Source organism: Malania oleifera, chromosome 3, assembly GCF_029873635.1.
Source record: "Malania oleifera isolate guangnan ecotype guangnan chromosome 3, ASM2987363v1, whole genome shotgun sequence".
In the NCBI taxonomy this organism is placed as follows: Eukaryota; Viridiplantae; Streptophyta; class Magnoliopsida; order Santalales; family Ximeniaceae; genus Malania; species Malania oleifera.
In genome coordinates, this window is record NC_080419.1 from 123,293,084 (window position 1) to 123,304,201 (window position 11,118).

At 32.3% G+C, this 11,118-nt stretch overlaps 2 protein-coding genes across 2 annotated transcripts; both read left to right on the forward strand.

The window, feature by feature from the left end:
* The first annotated feature begins 1,142 nt into the window (after positions 1–1,142).
* On the forward strand, positions 1,143–3,915 carry LOC131150921 (23 kDa jasmonate-induced protein-like). The gene is made up of 2 exons (XM_058101998.1): positions 1,143–1,676; positions 3,465–3,915. Exons 1-2 carry the CDS (start codon positions 1,233–1,235, stop codon positions 3,657–3,659), a joined length of 639 nt encoding a protein of 212 aa, XP_057957981.1. The 5' UTR covers positions 1,143–1,232; the 3' UTR covers positions 3,660–3,915.
* A 4,756-nt stretch (positions 3,916–8,671) lies between these two features.
* On the forward strand, positions 8,672–10,865 carry LOC131150922 (23 kDa jasmonate-induced protein-like). Its single transcript, XM_058101999.1, has 2 exons — positions 8,672–9,339; positions 10,518–10,865. The coding sequence occupies exons 1-2, from the start codon at positions 8,896–8,898 to the stop codon at positions 10,710–10,712; spliced, it is 639 nt and encodes a 212-aa protein (XP_057957982.1). The 5' UTR covers positions 8,672–8,895; the 3' UTR covers positions 10,713–10,865.
* Positions 10,866–11,118: the final 253 nt, after the last annotated feature.

Consider the following 11,118-nt stretch of genomic DNA (forward strand, 5'->3'; position numbering starts at 1 on the left):
CTTGGACTTCACATTTTCAAGGTAGCAGGACCACTTATCCTTTCACTAAACCTGTTGATTGGACATACCATTAATTTGGACTCAGTAAGACCCTAATGTTAATGTACAAATTCTTGATAAGCCCTATTTAAATTCACTCTTTGTCACTCACCCTTTCACTAAGCCTATCCCTTGGACCTACTAGGGGTACGCATTTTCAAAGTAGGGTGACAACTCCTTTCACCCTACCTACTATTAATTTGGACTCAATATGATTTTTTTTTTCTTTATTTTCAATAATAATGAAATTCCATTTGACTGTCCCAACTAGCTATATCATATCTTAAATAATCAATTTTTTCAATTTTGAATTAGTTGTGAATCTAATATAATTTAAAAAATAAATACATGATAACACTGGTTTCATGTTATTAATGTACCCTAATACAAGCAATTGTTAAAAAGGAAAAAATAAATAAATATACTAGCTGTACACACTGAATCTAATATAATTTTATCATATATACAAAAAAAATACCTAATATAATTAAATAACATACATATAAAAAAATTACATTAAACTCAATGTATATGTCGGTGTATATCCAGTCTCACATCGTCTCTATGAGCAGTTTCAAAATAAGTATAAGTTCCTCTTAACTCTCTCTCCTTAATACCTAGGTTTTGAGGATGAGCTCTCTTAACTCTCTTTCTTTAATATTTTATTTACTTTTTATTTTTTATTTAAAATTAATTTTTTTAACTTTTTGAGATACAAAATCACTAATTAAAGTTTTAGAAAGAATTAAATTATATTTACTTTTTTTTTCAAAATATAATTATATTTACTTTTAAGATAGTGGAAAAGTTAATGAGAAAAGATAATATCATAAATAATGTTAATATTAGAAAAAAAAATTAAGAACTTTTGAGATGGTGGAAAAATTAATATATGAAAAGAGATGACATCATAAATAATATTAATATTTTTATAAAAAAAAATTTGGCACTCTAGGCAAATTGCTTGATGGCCTTATGGTGTGGCCGGCACTGCTGAGAGAGCGTGTGGGGACACGTGGACAAGTGGCGATGCGTACGTGTTTGCACTTGTGGGTTATTATATATATATATATATATATATATATATATATATATATATATATATATATATGTAGATGGAACCTTAATTCAGACACTATCTCAATCTCATCGGGTCGATTCTCAATTATTAAACCTTAAATTGAATTAAAGTTATGGCGGCCAACGTGTTCGGGGCTCCAATCAACGACGAGTTCATCAAGGGATTGCCGGAACCCCCGGAGGTTATAACGCCGGCGGTGAGGGCGCAGTACGCCATGAACTACATCAACGACGGCAACAAGAACGTTGACGCTCAGAATTACGTTGACAACCTCAAAGCCCAGTACGGCAGCGGAATCTCCTGCCTCGCCACGTTTTACAATGCCACCGGAGGCACCATCTCCTTCGTCACTGACCACGACTATTACGGCCACATCGGCTCCTCCCCTTACCCCTCCAGGTTGGAAAACGGCCAGTGGGGCGCCTTTCTCCATGTCCATCACACCTTGTCGCCCTCCGGATCCTCCGCCGCCGCCGTCTACGGCGGCAAAAACGCTGACGGAGAGGGCCGCGACTGGTTGATGGCATGGTCCATTCCTTTCATTGGAGATAACGGGGTAAGTTCCAGGGGAAAAAAAATGACAAGTGGAGTCTTAGACATTACACGCAATACATCTATATTTAAAGAGAGGAGAAGAGAGAAAAGAGGTCACAAGCCTAATCTGTCGATTAGTCAATAAGCACGCACGTCAGCCATGGGCACACTTGAGTGATAATTATTTTCTTAAATTATAAGTAAACTTATTTTTAGAAAAGATTATTTTAAGAAAAGTTAAAGAGGATTGGATATATTTTTACAAATATTTATAACGATTATGTGAATAATTATAAAATATATATGAGTAGGTATTTACTTGGGAGATGTTAAAAAATCAAACTAAGAATACAGAATCTACTTTGCTTCCAATTGTAAGATGATGGGTACTTTGTTCTTATATACTTCTATTTCTTGAAAATTTATAGAATCTATTTTTCCCATCTCTTTATATCATTAGTGCATTTGTTTGACATTATGTCCGCTGTGTTAAGGTTAAACATGTAGTTAGAAAGTTCTACTCATGATAAGTATGATATTAAAAGAAATAAAATTATTTGACTATGTATCTAACACTAACACAACATACACATAGACACTTGAAGCGACACATATATTTTTTAATTTCTCCTTTTCTTTTCATATTTCTTTTGATTATTGAAGCGTTTGCATTGATTGTAACTTCTCACTTATAACCTCCATATATTCACTATTTTTCACTTCCTTATAGTAATTCAATCTATAATAAAATAAAAAATAAATCATATAAGAAATAGATATGGCCAGACATTAGCGTTGAAAAATATATGTACATAATAAATTGCTATTAGAAATAAACATGAGAGACGTACGTATCGAGGATATTTTAATTAGTAATAATAAAGAGATTAAAGGACTTGCAATTTTACTTTTCAACTTTTAAAATGACCATTCCCATTCTCGTTTATTTATTTTATCACCACGATCATAATTAAGTATTGTCGGTACCACCATGGATGACACCCTTAAAAATCGTCATTGCATCATTGTTATTTTTAAATTGTATAGTCCCATCTAGGAGTAAATATATATAAATCTAAAATTGAAATAGTTTAACCAAAAAATTGAAATACCCATTTTACTTATTTCATTTTATTCTATTTTTACTTATATTCTATTTCTTTTTTTTATTAATTTAATTTTTATACTTATTCCATCTCGTAATCTAGAAAATGTCCATGCTGTGGGAATTCCATTCGGAAGGTAATGAATTACTTCTGCAGCACTCTTTGTACAATGTTTAAGCCTCTAAGCTAAATAGTAGGAGCAACTTTTAATTTGTTACAAGTAATTCAGACCATCTAATTTGTGTATCTTTTAACTTTCCAGAGGAGGTAGATGATTAGTAACGAGATAATAGTGACAAAAAAATTAATTTTAATTTTTTTTAGGTCCTATTTAAAATTTCGAAAAACACAAGGGAAAGAAAAGTGAAATATAAAAGAATTCATTTTTTCATGTTTGGGTATTAAGAAAAAATGAAAAACAAAATACCAAAACAAAATTTTGATGTAGTTCGATATTTCTTTTAATTATATTAGAATAAATTTTTATTTTTAGTGAAATTTTTATTTTTAGTGGCATAGAGAAAATGGGTATGGATACTGCTACCCTATTGGTAGCTACCTCCTCTTCTTCTCATTCATAATATAGAAATGATAAATAATATAAAATTAATTATGATCTTATATGCATAATATTTAATTTGTTATTTTTTAATTCATTCCTTTATAATTGATTAATATATTTTATCTTTCATCTCTGTACGTAGACCCACTCTGAGGTGCATGAGGCTGGTCACTACACTTCAAATGTTTGGGGAGTAATTTCTTGCAACATGTCTAACTCTAGACACTCAACAGAGTACACTTGGGGCGGATGCACCTCACGGGCAACAATTGGCGAGGGTAATTCCCCAATTTTTTCTGCAACATTCACACTGGAAAATATTACATCCCAAAACTAATTGATAGTAATGCTTTCATTTTAGCAAGTAGTAACTATCAATAGTTACTGTACGATTATAAATAATCGTGTGATATTTAGTGAAATAATCATAATAATCAATAATGCTACCTTAATATGTAGCTGATGTGTTGAATAAAAGTTGAAGTTAATTACTAAACGTATATCATGTATCATGATGTCTCCATATATATATATATATGCTACCTTGATATGTAGCTTATGTATTGAATAAAATTTGAAGTTAATTACAAAACGTGTATCTTGTATCATGATGTCTCCATATATATGCTACCTTGATATGTAGCTTATGTATTGAATAAAACTTGAAGTTAATTACTAAACATGTATCTTGTATCATGATGTCTCCATATATATATATATATAGGTAAAGCAGAAACTTTATTAAACCCAGAAAAGAGGGACCTCAAGCAAGAAGCTTGAATCCCTTGAACAACAACCAAATACAAGCATATACCAAATTTCTAAAAGAGAGGAAAAGTAAGAAAGATAAATAGACACAAAAGAAGCCAACCGACTACCCTGGAAAAGGCTTCGAAGATGAGGAAGAGACGCAGGAGAAAACAACCCACGACCTTTCTCTAGGAATGAAAGCACTAACCAGCTCCCTACTTCCCCTGCAAAGCCAGCAACTATCAGAAGTCTCCCTACTCCAAATTTGCCATGTGTTTACGAACATGAGTCCAATAAAAAAGATTATCCAAAATTCTTGAGGCTACTTCTATAGATGGGCTAGATTGATCCTTGAAAATTCTGCAATTCCTCTCCTTCCAAATCTCTCATGTCATCACTGCCTGTATAAAGAGCATAAGATAATTCATTGATCCTTTAAGCTTGTAAAAAGCATGAGATAATTCATTGATCTTGTAGCGACCCTAAATTTATACCATTTTTTTTTACCTATTTACTCTAATGCCCCTGAATTATCTGCTATAACCTCTCAGGTCCCAAGTGAGCACTGAGGAAACCTTGCTCTTATTACATACCTAAGTAGCGAAAAACATAAAAACATACATTCATATTTACAATACTAGAATCCAGTTTTTCCCCAAAACATAATTACATAATTACACATATTTTCAGTATCATATACCCAAACTCTTGGTTACTACTCAAAAATACAATATTCTATTAAAACTTACCCTACAGACAGGGTAGTGTAGACAACCTCACTATCTGCGAGTCTGATCTGTTCATCTAACTGGATCATCTGAAAAATATTAAATTACTGGGGTGAAACAACTCTCAGTAAAAAGAAATATATTATTACTAGTGTGTGTTAATTGAACTTACAAACATATTATACTGGCAAATAACTGAAACTAAATTTAGTTAGTAAAATATCTCATAATATATCGTACATCTGTAAAGTTTAAAATACAATTGACATCTCTGAGTACTATTTATTCATAATTCTAGTACTATAGAATATCTATTATTGTTCTGTAAATCTATATACATAGAAATAATTGTGATAATACCCCAAAAAACTATACATCATGATTTATCCCCTCATGATAAGATTGTACGGCCGTAGGCGGAACTTAACACTAGTTGGCTTACCAGGATAAGTTTGATTACGCCCTTAAATTATGTAATTAGGTGTTTTAATTCATGCATTAAGAATTATATTTTTAATTAAATATCTAATTACTCTCAATATTTTAACATTGTGATCTATTTATAATATTGGGATTTTATTGAATCATTTATGAATTTTTGGTATTTTTTTATTGCAAGCCAACTATTGGAAGCTAAAAACTAATGCTACCTCGTAATCTATATATAACTCTCTCATCCGACCTTCGATTCAGATGATTCAAGATGCTGCGAGAAGATAAAAAAATGCTCTACAATTTTTATGTTTTGCGTTTTGAGAAATACTAGTTGTATCAAGGTCGAAATTAGACGTAGAATTGTCATACGTTGTTTTTATGGACTATTTCGACATTACTCTGTAATCTGAGCATAATTTTCTCGTCCAAGTTCCGATCGAGACAATTTAAAATTTTTCAAAAAGTTGAGGAAGAATTCTACAACTTTTTTGTTTTGAACTTTGAGAGATACAGGTTTCAGTATGGTCGAAATCGTGCTTGTGCGTTGGGAAACAAAAAAAGAAAAAAAAAGAACAAACAAGAAAAGAAAGAAAAAAAAAATGGTTCGGGCCTTGATGTGATCCAGCCATGCAAAGGAACAAAAAGAGGCCTTGTGTATGTGTGTGAGGTGTGGGCATTGAAGAGAGTCCAAGAGAGAGGATTGAAATAAGAAAAGTTAAAAGAAAAGGAAAGCTAGGATTAAAAAGGAAAAAAAAAAAAAAGGTAAGGCAAAAAGTAGGGTTTTCATTTTTTTTTTTTTTTCTTTTGGGAAGCAGCTGGGCAGCCATGAAGCTCCCTCCTTAGGCCTCTCTCTCTCTCTCTCTCTTCTCCCTTACTCTCTCATCTCTCTCTTTCTTTGAATTCAATTTTGTTAAAATTAATTTTATTATTAAGTTTTTAATTTATTCAAAGTTTGGATTAATTTTTGTTCAAATATAGTTTATTTAATTTAAGAACTTTCTTTTTACTAGATAAATTTCCGTTTATATATATATATATATATATATGTGTGTGTGTGTGTGTGTGTGTGTGTGTGTGTGTGTACTTCTCTTGCATTTAAATTCTTGTTTGAGCATTATTATTGTTAGTTTTAATTTGTATTCTTCTTTAAAGTTTTTATAGGGATTTAATTATTTTCTTGGGTGTTTTTAGTGTTAAAGTTGGTGTTTTTACTTAGAGTATACTCTTGCTTAGATTTACATTTAAAGTTAATATTTTTATTCAGTTGGATGATTGCAGGGTTTACTTATTTCGTTATTTCAATATTTAAATCTAGTATTAATTAAACAGTTATTTTGCGTGTGTTTAATTTTTAGTTAGGGTTTAAATTTCATTGCGAAATATCAAAAATCTTGGGAAACTGAATCTGAACTGTGTTCAGTGACCTTTTTCTTTTGTTTTTGTTTTTTTTTCTGATTGAAATTACATAAAATTTAGAACTAAACTGCATTCTCTGAGGAGATGATCTGACCCTTGGGTTAAGTATTACACGACTGAACTCCTATACTTGGGATAACTTTCGAGCTGGTCATTTTTCAACTAAGTCAGGTTTTTGGTGTCGTTGCCAAGAAATGTCAGTTTTAGTTTAAAACTAGTATTTTTCTCGTTAATTTAATTTTTCTAATGAAAAAAAAAAAAGAGTTTTGAAGAAAATATGGCTGCACCTGCACCATGCACGCTTATAGATTTTTTGCGGCCCACACAAACTACACAACCATCTTGCATCATCTTGCCTGAGAATGTACAAAACTTTAACATTAAGACAGAAATGATATCTGTGATACCTCAGTTTTATGGGATGGAATGTGAAAATCCGTATCGGTATTTAACTGATTTCGAGCTAGCATGTGTTACATTCATAGATGAGGCTGCTACTAATTAGACAATTAGATTGCGTCTATTTCCTTTTTCATAATTCTAACTCTACTTTGGCTGATTATTAATCTAGGTAGTATGACTAATAATCAATTGAATATTAATTGATTTGTCTCATATTTACAATAAGACAAGAATATATAGTAATGATTCTTGAACAGGTTTAAACTTCAATGAACACATGCATATAATGAATGAAAGTAGAAACAAAATATGATTTTTTTTTAACTCTATCCAACAGAAGATACCAGGTTGTAGCTGCCCCAGTTTTATAGATTTTGTCACAAACTGAAAGCAAAACCTTTGTTTGGGCTATGTTATGATTTAGGCTATATAATAAATTAATACCAATTAATGATTTGCTTCAGAGGAGAAGACTTAATAAGGTCATGTCCCCCAACAAATGTGTACTTTGCATGAGAAGTGAAGAGACTTGTGCACATCATTTTCTTCATTGCCTCAGTCAATTTGGTTAATATAATTGACTAAAAGGAGTAAGTAACCCTACATCTCTTTTGTGGTTGCCATAGTTTGGGCTTTTATATATAGGTTGGCAATGTCAACCGTGTTGATATGGTTGGTGGGTTAAAAATAACATGTCAAGTGTGTCATTGTCTTGGAGTTTACAAATGACCAAAAAGGAGTCAGTAAATCTTACTAAAATGCACCTAAAGAGTAAAGGAGTCACGAGACTACGGCAAGTCCAGTCCAACCATACTCATTCTTATTTTAGGAAATATTCAACCATACTTACTAATGTTTCAACTTCCTCATAAACCTAAAACCTTTCAAAACCCTCCCAATACCCTCTCCCCAAGTGCTTCTCACTAATGGTTTAACGAAGGATAATCCAACCATATATTCTCAAACCTTCAAAAAAAAAAAATTGGGACCTACTCTGTTAGATTCTAGCATGATAGGAAAGTGATCAAATGTAGGTCTCGAAAGAATAGTTTGGGAGATATTAGAAAATTCGTCCTCCCAATTTTAAAGAACATTTTTCTTATAATATGTTAAAAAAATATTAAATTATTGTTGGTTTTCCCTCACTTGAAAATATTTTTTTAAGGGATAAAAAAATTTTCATTTCAGGTGAGGAAAAATAAGTGAAAAAAAATCTTATGAATTATATATTATATTTTTATACTATTTATAATCAATTTTCTCGTCTTATCCTCACCTTATTCTATTCAATGAATGAAACATATAATCCAACAATTAATTATGTTTTACACCCACCTGTTTAGTTTGCCTTTTACATGCCTTCTTGGTAAAACAGTATTGTTTTGATTAAGTCTTTGATTAAAAGTAAATAAATGAGGAAGAGGGAGCTGAAACGGGGTCGTTTCGCACCCCTACTTTGTCTTCTTCATTTACCGGCCTTGGCGTTACGTGGCTAAGTTAGGTGCACGTAAGATGAATCCATGCATGGGCCACGTGGGTGGTTGATTATGCATAATCTTGCATGTATGGTTGGGTGGCAGTGCGTTTATGTACATGACAGCTTAAGATTTTTAGCTGTTGGTGCGTATGCATGAGAGTGTACACTCCATGCAAGTTAATCTAATCACGCGTGGGGTTGTGCATGAGTGAGAGAGTGTGTGCGGGACACGTGGACAAGCGGCGATTTGTGCGTGTTTGCACTTGTCGGTTATTATATGTATATAGATGGAACCTTAACTCAGACGATATCCCAATCTCATCGAGTTGATTCTCAATTATTAAACCTTAAATTGAATTAAAGTTATGGCGGACAACGTGTTTGGGGCTCCAATCAACGACGAGTTCATAAAGGGATTGCCGGACGCTCCGAAGGTGATAACGCCGGAGGTGAGGGCGCAGTACGCCATGGACTACATCAACGACGGCGGCAAGAACTTCGACGCTCAGACCTACGTCGAGAACCTCAAAGACCAGTACGGCATCGGAGACTCCTGCCTCGCCACGTTTTACAATGCCACCGGAGGCACCATCTCCTACGTCACCGACCACGACTACCACGGCCACATCGGCCCCTCCCCTTACCCCTCCAGGCTGGAAAACGGCCAGTGGGGCGCCTTTCTCCATGTCCATCACACCGCGACGCCCACTGGATCCTCCGCCGCCGCCGTCTACAACGGCAAAAACGCTGACGGAGAGGGCCGCGACTGGTTGATGGCTTGGTCCATTCCTTTCATGGGAGATAACAGGGTAAGTTGCAGAAAAAAAAAAATGACAGGAAGGATTCTTAGACATCACACGTAATACTTCTATATTTAAAGAGAGAAGAAGAGAGAAAAAAGGTCACAAGCCTATCACTTCGATTAGTCAATAAGCATGCACGTTAGCCATGGGCACACTTAAAGTGATAATTGTAATAAAATAATTTTTTAAACAATAATAATTAAAGATATTTTTAGAAAACATTATTTTAAAAAGTTAAAGTCGATTAGACTTATTTTTAATAAAAAATATTTAAAAATAATTATAGGAATATTTTTAAAATTCACATAAGTAAAATATATAAAAGTATTTTTAAAAACACATGAGTAGGAATTCATTAAAGTGCCAATTCATAGTTTAACCAAAAATTGAAATTACCTATTTTACTAATTTAATTTCATCCTATTTTTATTTACATTCTATTTCTTATTTTTATGTTAATATTTAATGCTATAAACCAAAAGAACACCCATGTTATGGCAATTCCATCTAGAAGGTGAGTTACTCGTGCATCACTCCTTGTACAATGCTCAAGGCCCTAGGCTGAGCAACTTTTAATTTATTACTATTCATAAAGACCATTTAATTTGTGTATTCTTTAACTTTCAAGAGAAGTAGATGATTTGCCGTAGATAATCGCAACAAGCAAATTCACTTGAGTTTTTTCAAGTTTGGAATTCAAAAAACACGAGAAAAAAAAGTAAAATATAAAGAAATTTATTTTTTTATATTTGGGTAATAAGAAAAATGAAAAAAATAAAATTATATATATACTAGAACAAAATTTTAATTGTATACATCAACTTGATTTTTTAAATTATATTAAAATATTTTTTTCATTTTTAGTGGCATAGAGAAAATATATAGGAGAAAATGATTTTTTTTTTTATTTCTCTTTCAACAAAAATCCTTAATCCAAACTAAATGGGTGAAAGTGGGTGGTTATTTATTTACTCATTTAAATAAAATGGTTCACCCATACTATATAAAATGGGTAGGATATTGCTATCCTATTGATAGCTGTCTCCTCTTCTTCTAATTAATAATACATAAATAATAAATAATATAAAATTAGTTATGAACTTATGTGCATTATATTTAATTTATAGTTTTTAAAATTCATTTCTTTATAATTAATGAATATATTTCATCTTTCATCCATGTAGACCTATTCTGAGGTGCGTGGTGTTGATCACTACACTGAAGATGTTTGGGAAGTAATTTTTGACAAAATGTCTAACTCTGGACGCATAACGGAAGACACTTGGGGCAAATGCTCCTCACGGGCGACTATTGGCGAGCATACTTCACCAAAATTTTCTGCAACATTCACACTGGAAAATATTACATTCCAAAACTAATTGGTAGTAATACTTGCATTTTAGCAAGTAGTAACTATCAATAGTTATTGTATTAGCATAAATAATCGTGTGATGTTTAGCGAAATAATCATAATAATCAATAATGCTACTTTATATGTAGCTTATGTAATGAATAAAATTTGAAGTTAATTATTGAACTTGTATCATGGGGCCTCAATATATAAAGAGGTAAAGCAGAAACTTTATTAAAATTAGGAAAATTGGGCCTAGAAAGATGCTTGAACCTCTTGAACAACAATCAAATACAAGCATATACCCAACTTTTTAAAAAAGAGGAAAGGCAAGAAAGATAAATAGACACAAATGAAGCTAACCGACTCTCCTGGCAAAGACTTCGAAGATGAGGAAGCGACGCATGAGAAGACAACCCTACACCCCTTGCAAA

Bases quoted from the DNA above. Each gene is read 5' to 3' on its own strand.
- LOC131150921 (XM_058101998.1), top strand. From the start codon at position 1,233: ATGGCGGCCAACGTGTTCGGGGCTCCAATCAACGACGAGTTCATCAAG. The intron at 1,677-3,464 runs GTAAGTTCCAGG...CTCTGTACGTAG, and splicing joins CTTTCATTGGAGATAACGGG to ACCCACTCTGAGGTGCATGA.
- LOC131150922 (XM_058101999.1), top strand. From the start codon at position 8,896: ATGGCGGACAACGTGTTTGGGGCTCCAATCAACGACGAGTTCATAAAG. The intron at 9,340-10,517 runs GTAAGTTGCAGA...TCATCCATGTAG, and splicing joins CTTTCATGGGAGATAACAGG to ACCTATTCTGAGGTGCGTGG.